The sequence below is a fragment of the Micromys minutus genome, assembly GCF_963924665.1.
Source record: "Micromys minutus genome assembly, chromosome: 3".
NCBI lineage: Eukaryota > Metazoa > Chordata > Mammalia > Rodentia > Muridae > Micromys > Micromys minutus.
The window spans coordinates 10,652,131-10,679,653 of NC_137972.1; the positions used below are offsets into that span (position 1 = coordinate 10,652,131).

General features: G+C 45.1%; 1 protein-coding gene across 2 annotated transcripts in view; it reads right to left on the reverse strand.

Annotated features, from left to right (window-relative positions):
* Nucleotides 1–27,523, reverse strand: part of DERA (deoxyribose-phosphate aldolase) — a 68,237-nt gene that overhangs the window by 12,724 nt on the left and 27,990 nt on the right. For both annotated transcript variants that reach the window (XM_080914308.1, XM_080914307.1), the window contains one exon: nt 19,563–19,691. In XM_080914308.1, coding sequence (XP_080770434.1) covers nt 19,563–19,691 — 129 coding nt within the window. The remainder of the gene's footprint in view (nt 1–19,562; nt 19,692–27,523) is intronic.

Below are 27,523 nucleotides of genomic sequence, written 5' to 3' on the forward strand. Positions count from 1 at the left end.
CTTCCCCTCGCCCTCTCCTGTGTGGGGCTGAGGAAGGGGAACTGTGGGAAGATCAGGGACAAGAACAAAGGCCCTGCAATAGCTACCAAGTAGACTCTAGAAACTGGTGAGTTCACAGGAAGGAGAAAAGAGACAACGGAAACCTGAAGAGCCAGCTGTGACCCTCACGCTCAGGAGGCTGAGGCAGGAGGACTGACTGCATGCTTGAGGCTAGGCTGGGTTAGGCAGTGTGAGAACCTGGGGCAGGGAAGGGAGGGAAGGAGGGACAGAGGAAGACGGGGGTATCCACTATCTGACAAATGATAAGTACACACAAGGACAGGATGCATACTCATCTGATCTCGGATTTTAAGCTGTATCTAGTAATCTCTGTAATTTCCTACTGACCCCAAATGTACCAGTGTGCCGGCCTCCTCCCTGACCACTGTATGGGGGACATCAACGCATACAGTTTTTAATGCTATCCCTGGTTGTTGGGGTAGTTAAAGAAACAGCCTTCAAAGACAGGCATTTGACTACCCACAGTATTGCCTGTGGAGAAAGAGACTTCAGCAGAGTTTACAATCTCAGGAAAAGACCCGTCAGGCAGATGTCAACAGTTGGGAGTTCCCACCAGCCAGAGACAGAGCTTCAGTCACAGAACCTGTCAAGGACAGCTCGAGACTGGTGGCTGGGAGTCCAGGCACTCTTCTAGGACCCAAAGGGCCACCTTGTCTCAGGCAATGGGGCCACATCTAGGGTTACTGAGCCCTTGAAATGAGTTCATCCACTGACATGTGAAGTGAGTGTAAAATGCACAAACAGGGCATTGAGATTTGGTACAAGAAATAAACTGAAATTTTTAATCTCAAAAAAAAAAAAAAACGTTAAAATCGATTACACACTGAAATATAAGACTGGAAATTGGTTCAGCAGCTTCTTCTCACTGAAGATTTGCTTATTTAAAATAAATTTCAGAACTGTAACAATACTGAAAATAATAAAATAAGGTCTCATAATTACTATTTGACCTTTCCATTTGATTAGTGGTACTACAAAAGAAATGTTGCAATTGCTCTGTTAAACGGCACTAGTCTAAGGCTTCAGCGAGTTTCCTAAGTGCGCTCCATAAGTAAAGTTCCTTAGGAAGGTTCCTAAGTTTCCTCTTTCTGTAGGCTAAAACATTTGCTACTATTTATAATATCCTTTAAATGTTGGCTTAAATTTGTTAAGAGCGGCAGTCAAGGTGCTTGTGGCACAATTGTGAGGACTGGGGTTCAGTTGCTTGTTCTGCTCACCTATTATTCTAACCCAAAAGGCAGAGATTGGGCATCTCCAGAGCAAGCCAGCTAGCTATACTAACCATATATGGGAGCTCTGGGGTGACTGAGAGACCCTGGCTTAGTGGATAAGATGTAAAGTAATGGAGGATGATCAGAAACATCAAGCCCCGGCCTTCAGATGTGTATGCTCACGAGGCATGCCTACCTACCCATGTACAAAAACATGCAGACATACGGCACTGGGGGGAAAAAAAAACAAGTGCAATACAATATAGGAGTCAATGGAAATTTGCATCAGCAAAAGATTTCTGAATGTCCTATGCACAAACGTTCAGTATAATAAATTGTGTGGTGAAGCTACGGTAGTTCCAGCAGCATGCACCTGCAGTGCATCATAGGACTTCCTGCGGCCTCAGGTCTGAACACATGCTCTTTGCACCGTGCATGGAGCTGCACTACAAAATGCCAGCAAACACTTCCCAGAAGACCCTGGCTTAGACTGGAGGCTCCTGGCCTTACAAACTACAGTGTTTCTGCTGCAAGCATGGAGTTTTCTACTCTCAGGAGACATATCATGGTTTAATGAGAAAAAACAAAAACTCTACGTATTTTTTGCCTTCATTACTAGCATGCAATTGTCAATTTAGCATATCTTTACATCGTGTTAATGTCTTATTTTAATGACTGTTTTAGCTAATGACTTGGGATTCACTAAAAAAATAAATAAATAAATAAATAAAATAAAGTGAATTTTAGCTCGGGATGAGGACAGAATCTCCAGTATTTCTGAAATGGTTGTAAACTGCCTTCAGATGTGTATGCTTCTACAGTTTCATGTTATAAAATCAAAACGCCATCAACTCTGAAAAACAGTCAACAACTCATGTCTTATTCTGCCAACTAATTCAGCCAAGAATCGATCCTTTATGTAAAACGGAAAAAGCACATCTATACAGTTAATACACACATGTGACTTTATAAAGCATGCAGACCAAAAGCTGTTTTATAAAACAAATTCCTATTTTAGAAAAATCAGTAACTTTATTTATTTATTTTGTCCATCTAGATATCTGGAGTTGTGTAACATTTTCTCCAGGTAGGAAGGGGTCAGAAGTTGAAAACGTTTACACATAGGACAATCAGAGCCCCTGACAGCATCTAACTGCCCTCTCTGTCCAGGAATTGGGTTTTTCAATAAGAAGGATATGAAAAATGCTGGAAATGGTTGGGACAAAAAAAAAACAAACCTGTTTTTAAATGTTCTTATTTTTAATTATGTGTGTGTGAAGGGGTTTATACACGTGAGTTTATACACATGGGTAAGTGGACACAGAGGCCCGTGTCAGATTCCCCCGGAACTAGAGTTACAGGGTGTAAGCTCTCCAACACGGGTGCTGGGAACGGGACTCAGGTCCTATGCAGTGCATACTCTTAGTTGCTGCCATGTCTGCTTTTTTGAAAACTTACTCTTTTGTGTGTGCACGCGTGTGTATGCATGTGCGTGTGCGTGTGTACATTGGTAGATAACTTTGAGAGCTGTTTGTCTCTTTCCACCATAAGCTTCCAGACAGAATTCAGGTTTATGAGGCAAGCCTTGTACCCCGAGCCACCCTGCCATCCCCACAAGAGGCTTCTTTATGGAATTTTGCTCTATTAGCATAGGTCCTGACTCGAGTTATATAAATTGTTTTTCCTCTTGTAATAACCACATAGGTTAGGTTAGAAAGAACTGTTCTCTGTATCTACCATATATCCTTTTCTTTTTTTTTTTTTCAAAGAGCCACGGCGTGGCAGGGAAGAGATGATGAGAGTCAGGGTGATCAGCTCAGTACCCGTGACTGTAAGGAAAGGCCTGGCTAGCCACAGCTTCACTGTATAGGGATACAAGCTTGGACGACATAGCAAAGTGTTGGGGACTGAAGAGATGGTGCAGTAGTTAACTTCTCCTTCTTCTCGGGCACCGGAGATATGTCCTCAGCACCCGTATGCTCACAACTGCCCGTTATCTCCAACTCCAAGGGAGTCAATGCCCTCTTCTGGCTCCGACGGGACCTACACCCCTGCGAAGACGTATGACTAACAATAGAAACTAATTCTTTAAAAACAAAAAAAGTGTTCTACGCGATCAGAGAGAAAAGGCAGTGATAAACATACACCGAACTATAGATAGCAAACGTATCTGAGTCAAAAGGTTTTTGTCTCTGGCCACTCCTCAGGCTGACCCTTCCGGCAGGGAGGACCGACTGGGTCCGGCAATGTCTCCCACTGATAAGATGATTCTGAAGACATCTTAAAATGGTAAGACTATATCTGGCGTATGCTTTCTCTGCCATCATGTTTGTGGTGAGGGGAGAGGGAGAAGAAACCTCCATACAAGGTAGAAAAAAAAAAAATCAGTGGGTCATCACTATACTTGGGCAGAGAAGGGTAGAAAAGAGGTGCCTTTTAACAAACTACCAAGTAGGGTGTGCTTTAAAGAGCTGAACCTCATTTTGATTTCAACTGTCACGAGTGAGTTTGGAATGTATAGCGTATATTAACATTAAAAGTCAGGTATGCCTGTGTGGAATCTATTAACTCGAGAGAAAATTACTCAAATTGAAGAAATAGCTGCTTCAAATGGATTTAGAAACACATTTTACTGAACAAAGCCAGCTGGAAAATTAGGCTACTTTATCAGGATTAGAAAGTGCTATGAATTTTAAACACAAAGCTTTTAAAAACAATGCACTACATATTTGAGATTATCACACCTCAATGTCATCATAAATCTCCCCCCCCCCCCAACAATTGATGATGAGTTTGGAGAGTTGTTCCGCGCAGTGGCCTGCCTTTCACAAAGGAAGCCGTGTTAATTTTTCTGTGGGGAGCTTTATCTCCAGGCCGATGGCTCTGAGGCACCTAGAGAACTTGTCAGCCTCCCATTAGCAGATCTGGAGATGGGTAATCCTGGGAAGCTCTCAGTGTAAAGTCTTTACTGTACAGAGCTCCCCAGTGACCATCAGCTGCAGGGACCATTCACCAGCCACTCATGGAGACAATACTGATCCCAAGTTCTTTTCAAGTCAGAATTAAGTCTCTTATCCTACAACTGGTCACACCTTCCTTTCTATCTGCAATCCTTTCAACTCAGCTACTGCCAGTGGCTGCAGTTCTCCAAGAAAAGAGGGGCTTGCAGGTAAAGAAAGAAGGGGAAGGGCCCTGCAAACCTCATTTAGTGGGTGAGTACAATCAGCAAAGGTCACCAGAAGCTTGTGACAGTGTGTCAGGTGGACCGTTCAAAAGATTCCTGAAGACAGGGCCAGAGAGATGGCTCAGCGGTTCAGAACACAAACTTCACATGCCTAGGATCCAAGATCAGTTCCCAGCACCCATGTCAAGGAATTCACAACCACCTGGAACTTCAGTTCCAGAGGATGCAATAGTCCTAAGTCGTGTACTCAGCTATGACCAGTAAGCTTCTGGCCAGGGCTGGAGAGGACTGAGGGACGCTGAGCCATGCAATGGAGAACTGGAAAGGAGAAGGCAGGGAACACCATCAGGACACCATGACAGGTTCCCGATTCACCAGGGCCAGCGGGAGTTCCTGATGAGAGAGGGCTGGGGTGGCTCCCACACAGCCATGGCTGCTCACACAGAGACCAAGCACAGCTCTGACTCTGCATTCATGATCCCCATCACGGTTTCAGTCAATGGAACTGGACAAGCCTGGGCTGCATCTTTTCTTCTCTCCTCTTTCCAACATTACCAGACTATCTCAAATGTCCAGACTGTGGTCAATGCTAAGGCAGTTGTCTGTTGCCGAGGTTTCTTACTCTTAGTGAATGAATAAATGCTGTAACTTATCTTCATAGGTGAGGAAGGGGCAGGAAGAGCAATGGTGCCTGCTTAAACATTTATCTTCCCATAGAGCACATCTTCTGTCCATAGGACCTGGCAGAATCAATTCCCTCCTTTCAACATGTGGGTTCTGAGGCTTGAACTCAGGCTATCAGTCTTGGTAGCAAGCACCCTTACCTGCTGCGCCTTTTTACAACTCCATAAACCACATTCTTTGACATAAGGGAGTGCACCCTGGCTGGCAGGGCTGTGTGGGACTCAGTATCCCCCAAAGTTCTTAGACTTTGACAACCCTTTGTTAGAAAGGCTGGTGCTAAAATATTGCTTAACAGAACACAATACAGCCATCAGCTTTTAGCTGAAAGGAGTTCCCCAAACACAGAAGCTTCCGTTCTTCACCTGACTGCAGGGTACTAATCTTCAAGAGAATCACTATTTTGACTTTGACTTCCTAGAACCAATCCCAGGCCATCCCAAACACACAGTGTTGACTTTATTACAACAAACTTACAGAAGTGTGTTCTCAAGTAGACTGCATGAAAAGAAACATGATGGATATTTCAACTTTGACTCTGTCTTTTCGTCAAATTTAATTTGAGCTCTACAGAGTAGGAAACCAAAATCTCAGCTCTTCTCTTTTCTTTCTTCTTCAACTAATTACCTCTAGACTCTTAAGTCTTCATGCATCCCAATAATGTATCAAAAGTCCCCTGAACCCCTGCATGAAGAGACACTAAGGAACAATCCTTATAAATTAATGGTTCAAGTCTGTATCCCACAGTCTCCAAAGGCAGTTTCATCTTCATTTATAGTTGGAGTTCTTTAATTCAAACACAAAACAAAACCAACACCTAGACTGTGATCCACCTTGACTTTCTGAAACAGGACTTTTATGAAGGGAAATCTCCCTATGTGTTGTCATATGAAGAATGCATCTGTAGACATCCTCTTGTTCTAAAGGAAAACAGGGGTGGTGGAAGAAGTTAAAGTTGAGGGAGATGGAGAAGATGGGGCTCTACTTCCTTAGTTCAGAGATACTGGAGGCAGTTCTCTCTTATCTTTACAAGCTTCCTTGTTCCCTTTTTTAATACATTAATAAAAATGGAGAACTATAATCTCCTAATCATGGTTTCAGGAAGCAAGAGACATCTGAGTTTATAAAGGAAGGAAATAAGACTTGGTGGGAACGAGATTGTCACCAAGCACTAAAGAGTTCTGTGGTTTTATTTGGTTTGGCTTTGTTTTCTGCAGTGGCGCCCTTCTTATATGAGGTCTCTGGGGGAATTGTGTGAGATTTTTGTTTTTATCTTTTCTCTATTTGTATCTTTTGACTATTTGGTTTCAGACTCAGATCCAAGCTATCTGCATACATTAAACTGCTAGTTGACAGCACAGATAAGCCAAGTGCATTTTTCTCTCTTTAATTATTAAATTGAACAGTTTAATAATGCAATTCTCCAACCGAAAAATGGATTGTATTCCAAAGCTCATAAATACATGGTTGGCTGAAATCAAAATGTATTTCCCCAGATTGAGGTTGGCAATAAATGCCAACCAACCCAGAACCCAAGTTTTCCTCCTATAGAATGTTCAGGCCTCCGAGTCCCCGTGAACTTTGGACAGACAAAGCGGAGTTTACTTGGGACACAGGGATGTCAGAAGGGCCATCTCTGTGGCTCATTAAATCACTGTCTCCTACAAGGCTGGGGCTGGGGCATTCTGAGATTTATGATCCCAGCATCTGGGAGACTGGAGACAAGGTCAAGGCCAGCCCAGGCTATATCACCCCAAATACTTCTGCAGCCTACAAGCCATTTCTGGCTCTGGGGACAGGAAACAGGACATTTGGTCCTTAAGACCGTCTTGGCTCACTGCCTCGCACTTCTCAGGGAGTTCTTTCTCTGATGCCCTCCACCCCGTCCTCCTCCTTCCCCAGAGCAATCCCACTAGGACTACGCTACCTGAAGATGCAATTCATTCAGAAATTTCTGGGAACTGCTGAGTTCCCAAGGTCTCGAGGTCCCGAATACCTTGAGCTCCTCAAACAGGGCCCTTTAAGAAGATCAAACCATGTGTCTACGATATCACGTGTGTCTCCCTCTATGTCCATAAATACAAATTCCCTTCTGGCCTCTGTGCAGGCTGATTTTTCTCTGAACCATTTGCCCTGGATTAAATACATAGTAAAAGCAAAATAAACAAGCAACAGCAATTAAAAAAGAAGTCATGGAACTTTTTCATTCTACCCTTGAAGGACCCAACAAGACTGATGGTAAAGTATGTTTGATAATGGGGAGGAATCAGATCCCATCCTGGGAGTGTGGAGTTTGAAATCACGGCAGGAACGGGATAAGCAGTAACTACACCTGGGTGCGCGGTGTTGGCAAAAACATGAAATGAGAAATGAGCTTCAAAAATAACTTCAGCAGAAAAATATACTTAATAGCCTTTCAATTTAGGGCACGCCAGCACTACTGGAAATACCGAAAAGTAGTTTTAAAGATCTTTATCGTATGGCTTGGAAAGGCATTACAACATGGAGCAGAACATTTTCTAGTCATCTGATGCACAGGCTGGGAAAAGGCCTCTGCACATGATGGATGTAGTGATGGGCATCATTGCAAATGCAGAGGTAACTTGTGTGCTTTTCCGTTTTATTAAAAAATAAACAGGCATCGTTTAATTATTCACTAGGAGGCTGATATCAAGCCAGTGTTGATGACAGTGAACATTCTACCAATGTTCTGTCACTCGGTGCGGTGTGATCTATATTCCCTCCCAATGTGTGGGCCCTCGCTTGTCCCTGCCCAATTTAACAGCTTACAAGCACAGGAGGCTTACTTTCCTATGCCCCATTCAGTGATACATTTTTCACAAAAAGCAACAAGCACGCTCATTCCTGGGCTGCAGCGAGGAAACATCCCGAGAACTGAAGTCAGAGCACGTTCGGCCTCTCCCTCTGCCATCAGTAACGAGAGCCCTGGTAGCAGATCTTCTTTTGAATTTATATGCTGAACCTCATTCATGGATTCTAAATAGAAAAACGGCCTCCTATTTACCCTTGTGGCTTTCATTGTTAAGATGGCTAGTCTACGCCATATTCTGTAATAAACCCAACCACGTGGGCTATGTCTGGTCTTACATGGGGAAGCAGAGACCTTGGTTCATAGACTGCAAAAACTCTGGTTTCTCTCAAATCCTATGTCCCACCAAAATCACTCTCCATCTTCCCTCTGCTCCTCTATGCAGCATAGGGATGTTCCCAGCTACTACTGTTTTTGCTCCTAAGATGTTTTCAATGGCTAGTGTTCAACGGTTAATTTGACCTAACCTAAAACCACCTGGAAAGAAAATCTTAAGGAACTGTCTAGATCATGCTGCCCTCTGGGCATGTCCTTGGGGGTCTGTCTTAATTGTTAATTGATATGAGAAGACCGAGCCCACAGTGGGCAGCGCCATTCCTAGGCAGGTGATTACACGCTGCAGATGGGGGGAATATAAACACATGGGCCAGCATGCATTTATTTGACTGTGATGGAACTGTAAGCTGAATAAAGCTTTTCCCCTTAGTTAACTGTCAGGGTATTTTTATCACACCAACATAGATATATCCAGGACAACACCCAAGTCTCCCCTGCTCTGCAGCTTTCTTGGCTTCATCTCCTGGCCAGCCACACTGTCACCTCAGTTTCCTCAGAGCTCCCCGTCTCCAACGGAAACACGCCCGGCACAAATAGTCTGATTAAGGGGATCTCAGCTTTGTCCCAGGTTGCACAAATCCCAGCAACTGCAAGAATGAATGGAGGAAGGATGGCTCCTTAGTCCAACGCTCAGTCCTCAGACTGTACCCTGAGGAAGCCTGCACCCTCCGATAGTTCTCAGCTCTAAAATGCTTTCTGGCTCACCTCCCATTCTCCAGCCACTTCTCCACCTCTTCCCACACAAACTAGAGCAACTCTCTGACACATGCTGCCTCTGTGCATTTCCGCAACACAGACCCGGTGGCTCTCCAGCCAAAAGGCCTTCCTTCACACACATCTGTCCCCAACAAGACTCATAAGGGTCAAGAGCTTTGTGAGTTCTCCTGACTCCCTCACAGTGGGTCAGCAGGAAGAGATGCACAGAAACAAAGTCCCTGTCGCCCCTTTGTTCCCATAAAGCAAGCCAAGCTCTCTGCTTTTAACCTGTATACTCGATGTAAGGGATGGGTAACATCCATGTGCCGGCTGCTCAGTCTCCATTTACTCATTCACTGTCTCTGTTCTCTCTCATAAGCCTTCTTCTCAGTCCACACAGCTCAGAAAGGGGCAGAACCCCAAACAAACCCCGCACTCAACACACAGAAGATGGGAGAAGACACAATGGCCTGTTTTTACTGCACTGAAGGGCAACAAATGAAAGATTCGAAGAAAACCGCCCTTAACAAACAGCAGCAAGATAGAAATGGGTGCCCGCATGTTGTCCAGAGTCTACACTGTATACAGGACGGCTGATGCAGGCTGAGTCCTTGCACCGAGAACAGAGGACCCTGGGGATCAGACCTCCCAGGGAAAATGGGTTCAGCCTGCCAAACAAACAACCTACCAAAGCCACTTGTGGAGTGACGGAATTGTTCTGTGCTGGCTACCAAGAGTCCCTTTCAAGCTTGAGACTTTTTAAATGGCAGGGGTTTAGAAGAGCGAGTCCTGTCCTCATCAGCGGTTCAGAGTCCTGCCCGCTACACGGAGGCACTCGGGGCCATATTTAAACTACTTCTGAGAAAGCATTAACCACTCCCTTCCGCCACGCCCACCCAGGTAACCACCACCACCCTCTGTGCCCACAGAGGGCCCAAGGAAGTACTAACCACCTCACTGCCACATCCAGCCAGGACCAGCTGACACCCGAATCTCTGGCAGTTGAATGGATCAACGGTGTAATGAGGAAGCTCTTCAGGAGATCCTCACAAAGGTGTTGCTGAAGAGTGGCCTAGACTGTCCTCTAAGTAGTTCTTTTGTCTTCTTCATGGGCTTAATATTTTAGTTCCTCCTGAGTGTGGCCATTTTTTTTTATTTCAGGTTTTCTCATGGTAGAATGAAAGGTTTCAGGTTAATGAACTCTTTAAAGAACAATCAAATATCATTATCTAGGCAAACATTTTTCCATTTTAAAGATTCATTTTTATTTTACATGCATGACTAGATTGATGGATGGATGGATGGATGGACGGACGGACGGACAGACAGGTAGGCAAATGTCTATATACCGCGCCTGCCTACCTGCCTGGTAGTTGTGGAGGTCAGAAAGCAGCATCACGTCCCCTGACCCTGCAACCACAGATGGCTGTAAACTGTCATGGGGATGCTGGCAAGTGTCCCCTGCAAGAGCAGCAAGTGCTCTGGCTGGAGCCATCTCTCCAGCCCTTAGTTACTTATTTAGCAGTTCATAGTCCTAACAGTTTTCTCAGCATTTCAACAGAAAGTATCTACTTATTTAACTTTGGCTACTGATTAAACCCAGACCTTGGACATGACAGACAGGCCCCCGCTGTCTGCTTACAAACATTCGTTTAGACTCTTTGACTGGCAAGTAATGGGGAAACTGACGAACAAGCAAAGGTCTCTTTAGTGACTCACAGAAAACGATGCAGGCGCGATTCCAACTTGAAGACCCCATTTCCCACTTGCTTAACTAGCTCCCGGGAAGACAAAAATTACACAGGGGAACGCTGGGGAGTTTATGGACATTTTAAAAGCCGTGTTAACATTGAAAAAGAAAAGGGGCTCCATGCTGTATTTCCCTCCCTCCATTTGCAGCCTCAGTCCTTCTAACGATGACTTTTTTGTGTTCATTACCATTAGGGCCAGGGCCACAGAACTAAGCTGCTGATTTCCAAAATGTCCCTGCGTCTTTTCATGGATGGCTTGCTGAGCAGTTTCACACAGAGGGTCTCTCTCTCTTCTTTATTCTAGCCATGGCAAATAGAACCTTCGGCTTGTGTCAGCCAGTTTTTCCTTCAGTTAACATAACTTTCTACATTAAAAAAAAATACATCTTTTCTTCATTTATTGGTTCTTATGAAGTGAACCTAGAAACCCTCAAAAAATTTTTTTTTGAAATCAAATAAAGAAATACTCATCTATGTGGGGGGCAGGGAACACAGGAGTCCCTGGCTCGGCTTTACTATATTACGGCACGTGGCACAGCCGCATGCACGTCAGCATTTATTTCCAGTCATTTAGTTTATGATCGAGAATCACTTTTGATTACTGATGCTCAGAGTATTACTCACTCTGTCTTGGACTGTTTGAGGACCTGTATTTTTATTACGAAGTCCAATAAAAATAAAGTGAAAAGCCCACAGGTCCCCAAACTGCTTTCTGGCTGGGCTGTACGTCACTGGTTTCCAATCTGAGAGGAATTTCCTTCCCCGTAAGTCTCTGTCGCTTGCTCATAAGCAAATTTATTTCCGAATGCCTCCTTCTTTATTTTAGCCATTAATCTCCCATTGAGAGTCCTACCAAATGCTTTTTTGCAGATAAAAATATTTAATGTTTACTAGATTTCCCCATTCCATACAACATATATTGCTTAAAGGGGCGGGAGGGATCAATCTTTTCTCCTTGAATTCAAGTTTGTTAGTTTGACTTTGTATGTTTTCCTCAAAAAAAGAAGGAAATCTGAGTTCTTTTGCTATGGGTTGAATTATGTCCAAACAAAAGACTGTAACCTTAGATTCCTCCGAACGTGAGCTTATTTTGAAATGGGTTGGTTGAGTTTGTGACCAGTTAAGATGAAACCACACTGAGCAACGCATCCATTGGCTGGAGTCCACGGAAGAGACTCGGGCACGTGGAGAGAAGAAGCCATGTTGGCGAGGTATACCCACCAGGCCAGGGAAGCCGACTGTGACCGTCTTTCCTTCCTGGAGATTGTATTTCACATTCAGCAGAGGACAGCGAGGGAGGGAGTGGGACTGACTCTGAGGGAAATGTCTGATGTGGGAATGGGTGGTGAGCAGGGCAAACATGGCGGGTCTGCATTTACATTTCTTCCCCAGATGGGCTGGCAGGTGAGTTTTCACCCTGCAAGTGTTTTAACTTCCTGGCCTAGTATGAGGAAGCGTAAACAAAGTTACACTTTAAAGCCCTGTCCTCTGGGCCCCTCTGCTTCGGTGCCTTCCTCGCTGTGTCCCCTGAGCCACACCGCAGCCTGAGCTTTTCTCCTTCTATCAAAAAACCCAAAGCAAAAAGTTCTTCGCCCTCTCCCTCCCAATCTCGATCTACCTGGGAAGTCCTACAAAGTTCCATGACACGCCACTGCCTTGCAGTGCCTCAAGACTGTCTCAGAAACACAGCCTCTGGGTCACAGTCCCAGGCTGCTAGCCAGGGCCACTGCATTTTAACGGAACTGTGACCACTGCCAGGAGTCCATAACTTAGTACCCCCAGTAATGGTTATGTGGACTAACTCTATCTAGATTCTTTTCCCCACCCGCAGAACCTGCGCTGTGGAGTACTCATCAGTCACGTGATCTGCACAGAGCCTGCGCACTGCTTCCTCTAAAACCTACAAGGAGGGAACCCAACTCCTTCCATGTGGGCTGCACTGTCCTGTGAGCCCTTGCGATGCCGCTGCCTGTCTGTCTGTCGACACCACCAATAATTGCTCTAAGAAATCTCTGACCCCAAAGGGCAATCTGCCTCAGCCCTCCTCGAACCCCAAACTGGTCCTTTCCCAAATGGTCTTTAATCTAACACGTCTATATTCTTCTGCTTTCTCCAGTGGGGAAGTCTCCTCAGTGCCTTGTCGTTTTGTAAGTTAAACACTTTTACTTATGAAACACGTGACCTTGTTTTAAAAAGACAAAAAAGGAAAAAGAAAAGAAGCAGGCTGGCACACCACAGGGATGGGTATGCACCATCTGGATCAACACTGAGCGCGGAAGACTTGCAGCACATGACAGGGGGGCGCAGTGTGGCTTGTGACAATCTTCTGGTGTCACTTACTATTTGAATCATATAAAAGCTTTAGGTCTTCATTTTCTCTTAATCACTGCAATGGTCTTGGTTTTGTTTCTTGTGGTCCAAGCGAGTCTCCCAGAACTGTCCCGGTTCTTTTACCGTTTCATGACCTCACTTACATTATTCTCCTCTTTCTCTGCTTCATCTCCCTGTCCCTGCTTTACTTCTGCTCTGATTCCGCTGAATTTCAAATCAGCCAACCCCCGGCTCCTGCTCTTCCCCGCCCCCACTTTTACTTCCTCTACCTTACAAAAATCGCGGCCGAGTTCAAAACTCATTCCACATTCCTCCAAGGTGCACTGTCCTCCGGTCCCGGATTTTGGCGAATGCTCCTCCGCACAGATCCGCATCAGCAGTTCAAGGCTGATGACTGGGCGATTGCATCTGCAGTGAGGCGGCGGTGGCATCGCCACTCCACACTTATTTATCACGCCTGTGTTATTCCTGAGGATAAGGTCTAGATAACCTGGAGGGGAGCCGGCTGTTGCCCGAGCGCGACGGGCACTACATTCCCAAAGATAAAGGCAGTTCTAAGTCTTGGCCTTCTTCGAATGTGCAGCGTGCAGCTGCGGGGCTCCAATCCCTTCGCAGAAGTACATCAGTCGGCTTCCTGCTTCCGGGTGCTCTAAGCGTGGCACTTCCTGTCTTGTCATCCTTCAAGGACTTGATGAGAGCGAACACAGCCCCTCTTCCCCACCCCTATTCTTCTCTTATTACCTCCCCCACCCCAGCTCTTCCTTTACTCCCGTTTCTCTCACCAGATTTCCACTAATTCAATCAAAGGTCCGTGCACATCAGCCCCTCCAGAAGAAGCACCCTGATTTCTCATCTTCAAGCCTTGGGCTGGGCCCAATGAAACCTTGGGTAGAGAACCTCTGGCACAGCTGTAAACGATCTTAGAGATTCATTTCCACTTCTCTTTCACGTGCCCGGCTGAGCAGAGTTGCCCGACAACCTAGAGCTCGGCTATTTCTTTTGGCTACATGTTTGAAGAGCTCGTATGGCTGCTGTGGCTTCCGGGGTCCAGAAGTGTAAGAGACAGGTTTTCAAGCACAGGAATCTAGGTTATGGTGATTCTTAACTAGATTCATTTTATAGGTCTCTTTTCTAATGAGTTCAAGTCTAATATTTTCATCAGTCCTCAGAGCTCTGGGGTGGACACAGAAAAGAGCAGCTGAACATCACATATGAAACTACAGTCAACGGATGCTGAAGAGTGATACTCGGAATAAGGCCTGCAACAGCCTAGCAGAGTCAGTTGTGCCCCCTTTCTTACTAATAGGGCAGTGTGCCAGTTACGCTGAGGTTCAGTCACTTGCAAGGTTGTGGACTTACAGTTTACAATGTATTCCCATGCCTTAATTGTTTGATAACACATTAATTTAACTGCACACGGTCAGGTCCTGCAGAGAAAGAACAAGAACCCAGATCTTCCCCTGACTGCACTTCATCACTGGAATTATTCTGAAAGAATACTAAATATGATTCACACGGAAGTCGGACACGAGTCACTTAGGTGACTCTTGGTCTGCTTTCTGGGGATATCAGGAGACACTGCACACGGCACATATTAAGTACAGGTTACTTTGGCTCAGGTCTGGAGACTGAGGCATCCAAGAGCACAGCATTGGTGAGGAACACTGAGCTTCTTCACAGCGAGGCAGAAAGCACAGGGTACACAGGAAACAGAGACAGCGAACAAAAGTAAGTCAAACACACACCAGACTGCTCATGGCGTGGAAATGGCATTAGTCTACACATATGGGTACATGCGAGAACTTCTTAATACTAGCAGCTAGGAGGTTCAACTTCATCCCAAATGTGGGAGTAGGTATTTAGATCATAGCAGCGCTGACCTGACACACAAATGCCTGGGTTAACTAAGGTATTATCTATAATGAATGACAAACTGTACCGTACTAGCACAGTTCCAGCAGAACTGTTTCTTCAATAACCCAAAATGACTATCAAAACTGTAAAATTACGGTGAATGTATATCACAGACTTGTGAGAATTTATTTAAAGTGATGGGCAAAGGTGTTGATGGAGGATTCCAGGCATATCAAGTTGATGGACTTGCTTACAAGTTATTAATAGCTAGAAAATGGCAGAAAATCTGTTCAGGCCTTGGGAAGTTGGGAGCTGAAGACACAGAACCTGAGATAACTCAGATAGGCAAGTTAACAGAGAGGCTCTTTAAATCAGCTGCTGTAATATGTTCATATATGCATACATATATATGTATATATATATATATATATATATATATATATATATATATATATATATATATATATATATGACACAATTTCAGTGAGTTTAAAGATGAAGGTTTAGTAGGAGAGTTTCTATTGTAACTAAATGACAATCTCAAAATAAAGATAAAACAAACAAACAAAAAATTCCAAACCCCAACCTATATACACTGGCATAAATTTATATATACATATAGACACACACACAATATACATGTTAAATATACATGATTAAACATACATGTTAATGCCTATGTAATTACTAATTTTCTGTTTGGAGAACAAAAGTACTAAAAACAGTTATAATGATGGTGATGATGGTGGTGAAGATGGTGGTGACTGAAAATTAAGCAGACAGGATTTAAGCAGCCTATGGGACAATATCAGTCTGTCTTACACTTACATACTTAGGATCCTTGAAGGAAAGACAGACAACTAGGGGCAGAGATACATTACGGTGGCTAAACGCATACACTGCTTTCATAGTGGACCCAAGTTCAGTTACCAGAAAAGTACTTAAAGTTTAGACACCAAAGGTCTCAATCTAAATGACATTTTAAATAACATCGAAAATGACAAGAGACCTTACTAAGGAAGCTAGAAACCACTTTAATCCATGGTGAGCATAAAGAAAGGATTAGGTATTTGAAAAGACTAATAAAAATGGCAAAATTCCCAAAAGACTCTATTAGGAGAGAAGAAAAGTAAAAGTAAGAACGAGTCCTCAGGATGAAGAATGAGCTGTAACTACAGACCCTACAGACATTGGACTAGGACCGAGTCATGAACAATTTCACAGTGGCAATCTCAGCAGTTCGACTGTTTGTGTGGCAATGGAGCACCTGTCAGAAAGCCTGCAGTCTCTCGGTTATTAAGTTGGGGGAGCAACAAATAAGATGGTAGCTACAATGTGAGCTAACGGTGTTCTAAACTGTCAAAGCCAGCGGATGTTGGTAAGACCAGATCAGTGCTTGTGCAGCTGAGGAAGCAGGTGAACTGCATAAAACCGACATCAGAGGGTCCACAGTGTTTTGAGTGGGGACGGCCCCCATAGGTTCCCCACGGATGTACAGTTTAGGAGGTAGTAGGGGTGCAGCCTTGGAAGAGGAGGTGTGTGACTAGATATGGGCTCTGAGGTTTCCAAAGCCCTTGCCAGACCCAGACTTGAGCTCTCCCTCTGTGTGTCCAACCTGCAGATAAGACTTAAACTCTCAGCTAGTGCTCCAGGCCCATGCCTCCATGGCTGCCGTCACACACATACCAAGATGGGTGTGGGCCCATGTGTGGGCCCACTCCCTGAAACTGTAAACAAGCGCTTTGTTTTATTAATTACATTGATCATGGAATCCTCAGAACAGTAACTAAGAGAGCCACTCGGAATCCACTGGGATGACAGCAAAGCTCTACTTCCTGATTGCAGTTGTCAGATGCAGGTGAATGAACACTGTCTAAGCATCTCACACCTTATGGACATTTAACAATCACTCTAAATGAATGTAGGTTTAACTCAATGAGATTAATTATTTTTTAGTCAGAAAAAAATTATTTTTATCTGGGATTAGTCTGTGTATTATATAGAACACTAAAACAAAATAAGAAACACCACTGAAGTTGAAAAGCAGTTCATTTATATGTAATAGCAGAATAAATACGGGTTGTGAAATGGGCTAGACGCTGTAAATAATAAAGCTCGCAAAGACTATGTCCCTCATGAGAGACAGTAATTCTTAAGAAACAGCTGCACTCCAGTGAACGTCAGCAAACCAGAGGTCAGACACGGACTGCAGATGTCACAAGCTTTGCAACCGTAAGAAAATCAGTGAGTTCCAGGTTTCTTCATCCACTCCAGGGCTGATGTGAAAATAAAGGGGCATTAAAACTATCCATCAACAATGGGGACATAGAACTCAATGGTATAGCACTTGTTCCCCAGGTGTGCAGTTTAAAATCCAAGGAACACACCCACACGAGCGAGCTTAGTGTGGCCCTGATGGACCAGAACGAAGGGTCCCAGGAACCTGAAAGCAAACCTACTGTGCGGTCTAGCTCCATTACTTCCGGGTATACAGCCAAAGAAATCGAAGTCGGCACAGACAGAGACCCCAGCATGGTCAAACTTACTCAAAGACTGGAAGCCAGGCTAGATGTGAGAAACAAAACACGGAGAGCAGTGTATATATGCACGACGTGAGTTTATTCTGCTGCGTGCTTTCTCTCCTATGTGGGGTCACACGCTTCTCCTGTGAGGTTAGAAGAGAAGCTATTGATGTGGGGGAGGGGAGGGTCTAAAAGACAAGGAAGGTCAGAAGAAGAGACAGTGATTCTCACATACAGGCAGAGGGAAGCCACCTGTGAGGAGGGAGGGAGGGAACAGACGGTGGGGAGGAGAACGGGAGAGGGAGGGAGGAGGCAACGGGAACGGAGTGCACTGGTAACTGCGTCTGCAGCTTCACCACAAAGCCCTTTATTTCTTGCACTAGCTAAAGTGACAACGTAAGAATAAACTGAAATGAATCTGTTGACGTTCCCCACGGCGATGTGCCCCACTGGACAGAACTCGAGAGCAGCGGTCATTCCAGCCAGTGTTCTCTGGCAGAGCAGACGGAGGAGACTTAACACCACCTTCCTCTGTCAGCAGCCCGTGAAGAGGGTCCACACCTGACCTTTCAGAACAGCCATACTTTCTTCGTGACGGTGTTTACAACTGTGGCACGAGACACCTCGGGGAAGCTCAGCTGTGGTCCCAAGTGCCTCAGCCTTGTATGCACACTGACACAGCAGCGCCCTCAGAGGGTGCCGGGCAAGTAGCTGCTGGCATGTTTAGATGCAGTTCCTGGGGTGGCCTCAACTTTCAGTGTGTTGCCTAGACCAACAACCTCTTCCTTGGCTAAGAACACAAAAGGGGACCACACGTCTAGCTAACACACCGAGGGCCTTTACACAGTCCCCACAGGTTACAATGAACCTACTGTGGACCATTGAACTACCGCATCCCAGTGAGCCACTGTGTAACTCTATTCCTACTCAGCCTCAGATTGTTAGGGATTTGCTTTTAAAGGACACAACAGCAACAAGAACCTCTAGCGCCTGGCAGCAGGACCCAGGCTGTAGCATCCTCAGTGCCCGGGCCGATACTCTATAGAGTTCTAGGGAACCATCTATTAGGTCCGACAGAGCATCCGAAGGCGCACAAGAATAGAAACAGTTTATACAAGAGAATAAACATCTAAAGCTTGACCACAATGGATGGCCTGAACCAGGGAAGCCAGGCATCTTCATATCAGTGTTAGGGCCCCAAGTAGGCTCAAAATCAGCTCTCACTCCCAGCATACTAAAGTGTGTCAAGCCAAATCAGGGGGTGGAGAAGGAAATGGTGCTGGGCCTGTAATGGTTATGCTGAAGCCAGGCCTGCAGAGGGCGGTGATTCTGACAGAGGCCTTCTAGGCAGGGGCTCAACATGTCAGAGGATGCAAAGGAAGCTGATTCCAGGGGTGAAGGGGAATGAGACAGCGGAAGACACGGACAGAGACCCCAGGACGTTACACTTCACCAGGAAGGGAACAGACATATGTGGTTGTAAGGAAGTGAGGCCAATAATCAAATCAGCACTGAAAAGATCATTTAATAGCACAAGGAGGAGAAGACTGGAAAGGGCCAACGGTAGGGACAGAGAACGGAGGTGAAGTAACCCACCCTGGAGGGTTTGCCCAGGGCAGCAGGCAACAAGGGAGACTCTGAGGAATCCCTGATACAGCGGCATCTGCTCTGCGCAAAGCAGCAAGTCAACCTCTGTCTGGAAGTATGGAAAACACCACAGTAATTCTTATTTGTATTAGCAGGGGTAAAAGCGGGGGCCACTTGAGAAAGCACAGAGACAGATCTCAGAGCAATCCGATGTTAAACTCACAGAGAAATCCTCTCCAGCACACACAGACAGGTGAATAATCAACCAGCACGAAAGACAATTTGCTAACAAGAGCGCCATCTACTGCCACATAGGGATAGAGCAGCAAAGAAATGCCAGAAACAAACTCAAGAGAAAGGTCTCTGACCACTCCACCCGCATGCATTCACAAACCGTCTCAGCCCTCTGGACAGAGGGGTTATGTTGGCATTTTCAGTAACATCCGAATGCTTTCGTTTGCTTGTTTTTCCTAAAACCGTCAACCCAGGAGGAAGCACGTCTGAATACACAAAGCTTACCTGCCATCATGGCTACCAGACTGGCTTTGTAGACATTGGTGAGAGAGCCGAGTTCTCCCGTGGCTAAGATGGTTTTGAGGTGGGCCTCACCACAGGCCTTCCGAAACTGAGTGATCTCATCGTAGAGAGCTGCAGGGGAAAATACGGAACCGGTTACAAAGCAGGCAAGTGGGACACGGTGACTCTTTAGAGCCAGGAGAACCCATTTTGGATTTAGGAAACGTAAAACAATTGTCACTTACTAAACATCACCCCAATTTAAGATCGCCTAGAGCATTCGGCTACAGTTCCCATCCTGCTACAAGGACTGCCTGTTTCTAAGCCCTGGGCCTGGCGTCAAGAGTCATAAAGCTTCTTAAATACCATTATAAAGACATGCGAATCAGAAGTGATTTCTACTTTTTCCCTGTGATTTTTGACCTGAGGGAGAAAAATAAAAGCAAAGTTATCTGCCATACGTATAGCAATACAGTTACTATACCACAGGGGGAAAAATCCTGTGATTCCTATTAATTCTTCTATTCAGGGTAGCAGGTTCTGTTAGAATATGAAGCAGATCTTTCCTGGGAGGGTAGCAGTCCTGGCACAGGAAGAAGACGCTGCCCACGACTGAAGGGAGTCTGTGAGCACAGACCTATGGGGACGTGACGGGCCTGGTCATGTGACACGGATGTACGTGAAGAAAGCTCACGGCAGAGGTGTGCGCTCAAGAGGCTGTCAATCACCCTAGCCCCAGATCACTTCCAGAGCTCCACACAGTACCTGCGAACAGTCTGAGGAGTAGATAAGACAGAGATGGGTGGACAAAGCATCCAGAGACGTGTGCATCTCTACATATAACAAAAGAAAACTGAGGAATGCAGTTCAAGGTAAACGAAACAGCTCAAAGAAACCAAAACACTCACAAAATATACAGAGAATATGAAAACATGCAAAACAAGGGATAAAAATATTAGTAAAGAGGCGACGATGTTAGGAAGGAAGACCAAGGTGTGTCAAGCTACTTAAGAGTCGTCTGTCAATGACAGCACGGGCTTAGCCTTTCCCCCCCTAACCTACTGTCTGTCTGGTTCCCAAAACTCAGGAAACAGAAGACCAAGGTAGCATATGCGTATGTCTTAGGGGAAGCTGTTTTACACACAGACTGAAGCACGTAACACAAGGTTATCTGGTAAGAATGAAGGTTTGTCCCTAGCAGACTGTCCCCACAAAAGGTCTGAGGTGACAGCACTGTATACCTCCATCCCCCTGCCCACCCAACCTGACTTGTGGGAAAGCCATTTGACCTAAATGCCCCACCATGACCCTGAAGTGTCTTAAATCCTAACCCCATACCACACAGTAACAATTTACCTCCTTTCCGCTCAGGAAGGTAACTCTAGGGTAGAAGGACCTTTCTGAACACTGAACCTAAAGAGAACATTGTTCTTCAAGAGAAATCTACGTGCTGACTTTTGGTCTAAAAACCCAAGAATGCCAACCCAGTTAGCCTGTGACTTAAAATTCTATAGTAAGGAAGTAACAGCAGACTACTGCCCCAGGCCTGACAGGGAGCCTGGTAACACTGTATCCAGTCTTGGTCATGTCTGTAAGAGTGTGCTGCCTACCTTATAGTTATTATGAAGATTAAACCGTGTGTGTGAGTGTGTGTGTATGTGAGTGTGTGAGTATGCGTGTGAGTGTGTGTGTGAGTGTGTGTGAGTGTGTGTGAGTGTGTGTGTATGTGTGTGTGTGTGTGTGTGTGTGTGTGTGTGTGTGTGAAGTTTAGTATTGTAGCATTTTGGTGAAATGAGTTTCCATCTTGTGATGTCTGATAAAGAGCAAATCTTATCCCACAGCCTAACCCATTCCCCTGAAGAGACAAGAGATTCTGTTATATGGATTAAAATCATTAAAAATATTTAACTGTAGCTTTTGTTACAGTGAACCACTTTGATCTGAATAACTAATTCTTAAGCCATTGATTATGATCATGTTTATGAATAAAAAGCTACAGTTCTCTTAATGACCATTGGATTTATTTACTTGTAGTAAACAAGAAAAACTAGATGTGTTTTGTGGCCACCAGCCAGAGGGTGTTAGAGAACCTGCTATTACAGTCATAATCCAGCACGCATGGACAGTTCTCTGGGCTTGGTGCAAAAGAGAGGACAGCCTTTCTTAGGACTTCCCTTTCTCTACTTGGCCTTGGTTGGAGTGTCTCTGGGCAGACGCCTGACCTTGTTTGGAGAATGACCCCGTGCGCAGCTCTCTGCAAGTCCTGCACACAAGTCCTGCTCTGGCTTCCTGCCCGCATGGTAATCAGGAGCTGCGTTACGGTCACTCAGCCCTTACATACCCTACCCCTGGAGACAAAGTAGAGCCTTCTCACTGAAGCTGTCTCGCTTCCGTTACACCCATGACGCCGGATCTGCCCTCACGGGCCGGTGGCCAATGACCCCCGAGGAAAGGGAGACAGGACCCACAGAGAGTGTGTTCTTTAACTCATAACCCAAACAGGAGGAGTGTGAAGGAGCCACCTCCCCATCACTGCCCTCGATTCTCCATGTGCAAACTTCTCACATCGTTAACTAATGTCACGGCGTTCATATGTCCCTGAGAAAGTACCCACATAGCTTGGTTTTATTCTATTATTGTGTGTGTGTAGGACTGTGCAGAGCCTTCCCATATCCATATAGCTTGGTTTTATTCTATTATTGTGTGTGTGTAGGACTGTGCAGACCCTGTCCCAAGGGAACAGTCAGAGAGTGGTGAACAGGGTCTCCTATGGAACTTGTGGCTCCTGTATTGGCCAGCCTGGCTGGCCAGTGAACCCCAGGTATCCACACGGTCCGTCCCTCCAGAGCCGGTACTGCAATGGGTACCTCCATGTCCTGCTTTACTATGTGGGTTCTAGGGCTCAGACTCATATCTGTGTGCTTAAGCGCTTCTGGTCCAAGCCCTCCCTTTCCCTGCTCCAATCTGGATTCCAAAGAGTTTCAAAAATGTTATAAACAATGGAACTGGCCATGTGAACGTTGACAAAACATGACCATACTGAAGTTCAGGGGAACAAGATTGGAAACATGGGAGAGTTCTGTGTGTGTGTGTGTGTGTGTGTGTGTGTGTGTATAATACCTTAGGTACTGGATCGTAATAAATTATCTGTGAATTAAAGGCCTCTAAGAAAGATGGATGCATGCATAGATGGATAAGTGAAAGAAGGATGGATGGATAGACAGACAGACAGATAGAAAACCCTAAGCAAGTGTGTCTTTGGGGTATACGTGTTTGAAATAGTCTCATGTAGCCCAGGCTAGCCTCTACCCTATTATATAGCTGAGGATGTCCTTGAACTCCCCATCCTCCTGCCTCCACGTACCAAAGGCTGGACCTGCAGGGACAAACCACACTTTATGAAATTCCGGAGGTCAAAGCAAGGGCTTTATGCTGGACAAACAATATACCAACTGAACGAAACCTGTAGCCCCTGAAACAGCTCGTAAATTACTAATAACAGGCCTGGACTCCTAAAAAACAGGAACAAACTGGTGTGTGGGGGGGCGCTGTTCCACAATAAACAAGAAAAAAGTGAGATGTAATAGACCTAACTGTGCCACTGGGCACCTGAGAAATCCGAATGGAGTCTGTGCATCTAATGTTGGACGTGAAAGCGTGCTCTGGCGTGCTGTAACTTTACCATCCCTTCTTGAGAATACACAGTAAAGAATTTAAGGACAATGCATTAACAGGCATATAAATTAGTCTCAAATCATTCATAAAATTATACTTACGCATCAGATACACACACCCATATATGTGTAAAAAAAGAAACAAAACAACAACAACAACAACAAAGCAGCAAACACTCAAGAAGACGTTTAGAGCAGGAGAAGCTGGCTGATGTGCACACTTGGGCTCTGCACAGTGATTTTCTGTATGTATGGCTTAATAAAATTACACAAAACTTAGACTTAAAACAACATGTATGATAATTTTTAAGGCTTGTATAGAACCTAAGTATTCTTCTTACAGGGGGAGGCTTTTCTTCTTATAGGGGGGGTTGTGACCATCAACTAGCCTATGAGAGAGACAGGGAGGGGGGAAGAGAGAGAGGGAGAGGGAGAGGGGGAGATAGAGAGGGGGGGGAGGGAGAGGGAGAGGGAGAGGGAGAGGGAGAGGGAGAGGGAGAGAGAGAGAGATGCCTATAACATAATTTTAATGACCATATAATCTTCTATTATACAGATGTAAAATTTTACTCAATCATTCCCCTGTCATTAGAAGCCTTCAGTTCCAAGTTTTTGGCTATGATAAACAATCTTTCAGCAACGTCCCAACAGTAAGGTGTTGCACACCTGGTCATGTTATCCCCTAGAGTCTTTATTATTCTCTTCTGCTCACACAATTCCAAGTAAAATATGTTCATTGTTAAAACTTTAAACATTACAACACCAAGAACTCCTCATTTAAAGAAAAAAAAGAAGAAGAAAGAACGATTCTTGCCACGTTCCAGAAAAATAATAATCTGGAAGGCTGCTATAAAAGATGGCTGACAAATGAAAATGGAATCCAAACACCCTGACTATAATTAGTTAGAATAGTGCAGAATTTAAGAAAGCACATATACCAGAAGCTCCTGCAGATGATGTCACAGAAAACCCCATCAGAAATGTTTTGACTTATAATGAGGCCTTCAGGATTTCAAAGGGGGTGTACCAGAAGGCCAGGATATATAGCACTACGGTACTTAATCAATACTGTCACACACCTTAGGGGAGTTGTGTGTAGCCTGCCCCTGGGGTCCCTACCACCTCCACTATGCTCATGAGGAGTAGAAGTCAGAACCCAGCCTCTGCCTGTCATTTCTGGTCAAGAAACAGGTGAGGCTGTGTGGGCAGAGTCAGAGGTCTGTATGCACCAACACACAGTCAGTCTGCGGCCTGTGCATAGCAACAGCTTGGGTCCAGGGGTAGACAGAAAGCAGAGAGTCAGGCTGGAATGTGATTTAGTTTTTTGGGGTTTTTTTTTTCTTCCATACATGTATCTTTCAAACTGATAAATAAAAAATACAAAAAAAAAAAAAAAAAAAAAAAACTGTACCAGTTAATGGGGTGCCATGAGATATTTCGATGTGTGCACGTTTTGTTTGATATTTCTGTCAATGCAAACGTATCTGTGTCCTCAGACTCTTGCCATCTCTTTACAGAGAGAACACTGGAATTTTCTTTTCTTTTAGCTTTTTGAGATGCAGCAATACATGTTGTGTACTGGCTCCATCCCAGGCACCAGCTTCCACAGTTTCCTGCTCTTAACTCCCCAACCACTGATGAACTTTGACAACAGACTCTATCTACTTCGGCAATGCGGCTCCCCCAGCCCCGCCTGGCCCCGTCCCACCATCAGGAATGACAGCATTTTCTTTTCTATTGTCAATCTCACAGCACCTGGGAATGCACACCATTTTCAGCCATTGCTCTCACTGTGGAAAGCAACGCTAGCGCAGCCTGCACACATAAAAAACTGTGACTTGGGTAAGACTCCAAGTCTTTAGACATCATGAATCCTGTCTGAAAGTCATGAGGCAATGTCTTTTTGTTTCCTGCTATTCAAAGGCAGTTTAAGAAATAATTGCTAGTGAACATATCTAAGCAGTTATTTTTGAATGCCAGAGAGATGTTTCAACACTGCATGAGAATGTCCTGAAAATAATGCTTAAGATAATTATATGTACAGTAAAACACTCGATATTAAAACTATACAGCAACCTTTCGTACCAAAAAAGTCACAAAATGTTCAAGAACACAGTTTCACTCGCCAGAGCAATTAATTAAGCTTGTAAGGGTAAAATGGAGATGGGCTTAATAAATCACCCAGCAGTAAAATAACCGAGAAAGAAATAAAACACACACCTTTTTGCCAGCACCACTGAAGGGCTCAGAGTCATAATGTAAGAACAAAAGCACAAAAGCATCTGGCTCTTGTACCTCCCGACGCTCTCTGCTATAAACAACCTGGGAACAGAGGAACCACACATTATGGATTATGTGATTCTACTCCTAAGAAGTATCTATGGATTTAGAAATGGCTTTTCTGATGAGCTATTATTATTAATAGCTCCATAAAGGAAACAGGAATGAGTTCTTTCCGGGGAATCCCCATTCTTCTGTGAAAACATAAAAATAAGTAACACAAAGCTGGTTGGTTACTGACCAGATTCCAGGTCCCTGGCGTCCAGTGCAGATGAGGAAAGGAAAGACACACTGGCTGCGCTCTCACACTGAGCCACAGAGTGTTGAGTGTGCGTGCTACAAGCTGAGCTTGGAGAACAAGGGTCTCACTCACCGTACTCAACTGAAGGAAGTGGAGATGAGGAGGAGACATGCACTCACAATTGCTTCACTGAACACACAGCACCAGAAAAGGTCAGTGTTTGCACCGCCCAGGAGCCTCACTCACTGGTATCCCATGAGCACTTGGTCCCCAGGCCCAGTGAAGGCAATTCCAGTGCTAGACTCTCAGAAGTAGAGTAACAAGAAAGGTCCAGCTCAGAGAGTTGCTCCAGGTCAGTGGTAAACATCGTAGGCATCTCTGAGAGGCAGAAATGAGACCACCCCTATGTCAGCTACAGAAGGCACGCAGATATTAAAGCCTGCTCACAGAATGTTTGATGATGAGCCCTTTGTGCCCAAAGCTTTTTCAGAAAGCGAACTAAGAGAGGTGTCAGCATCAGCACTACCATAAAGTGTACACACACACACACACATACACACACTATAGCAGTACAGGAATATTAGACACTAAGAAAGTCAGAGACCTCAAGAAATTCTCACAGGAACAGGAGCCCCTCACTCCCATCATATCCAGCCCCAGGTTCTGACTGTACCAGAGTCGACCCAGGGATGTGTGCAAAGAGAGCTGGATCGAGAACTTAGGAAATACTTGTCAGGTAACTCTGAGAGCCAACAACTGCATCTTCACCCTGTCTCAAGTGACAAACAGATACACATACATGTACATGAACAAGAGCCAGTGACGTACTGTCAGGTCATGCAGTGTGAATGAGCTAAACATGGCTGACATGAAAAGGACCAGCCTATAAGGACTGAACAAAAAGCGCCATATAAACAGAGACCACAGGCCGTCCGTGCTGCTCAAGGTAGGAAGAATTACCTCAAAGATTTCAGTAGCCCCTGAATGCCTCACCAGGCTCAAGATAACACGACCACCAACAAAAGCATCCGGAATAATCAAGAACGCACCAAATCTAACTACGACTTCTTTAAGTCAATGGAGGGTAGGTAACTATTTTAATGCATTTACTTTCTCAAGTGGCTAGATTCCCTGATGTCAAGGGAACTCTGATTCTGAGTCCCTGTTTCCCTGAAGATGGTGATGAGCAATGGAGATGTGTGGGAATGCAGATGTCGGGAGCACACACGTGGACCAAGCAGATGGGGAAGCTGGTGCCCAGAGCTCAGGGAGCTGACGTGGGAGACGACGTAACAGAACTCGATTCTCTTAAGATGGAGGAGAAGTGACGCCAGGACAGAAGCCCTGAGCGAGGACAGGAGACATGAAGGAACTTTGCACCAAGAAAAGAGGACACTGAGAAGTTAGAGGGAACCCCAGGAATGTGAAATCAGACACAGTCATGGCCAAGTGTTCTAGGGGGACAGGGCAGTTCACCAAGTCAAACACCGAATGACAGACAAGAAATGAACACCGGGGCCTGAGGAAATGAGAGGCCACGGTCCTCTCCCTAATGCCTACCCAAAGAGAGACATGGTTGTCTAAGGATTCCAGCGGTGATGAGATGTAGCCATTCATGAGGGGGAATGCTTACTTAACAGAGACACTTAAAGGGGAGAAGGGGGGAGGCTGGAGACACGAGAGATGAGAGGGCAGTGCAGAGTAAGCACCTGGGCCTGCAGGGGACAGGAAGCAAAGTCCATCAGCCACACGGCAAAAACCTAGAGCCA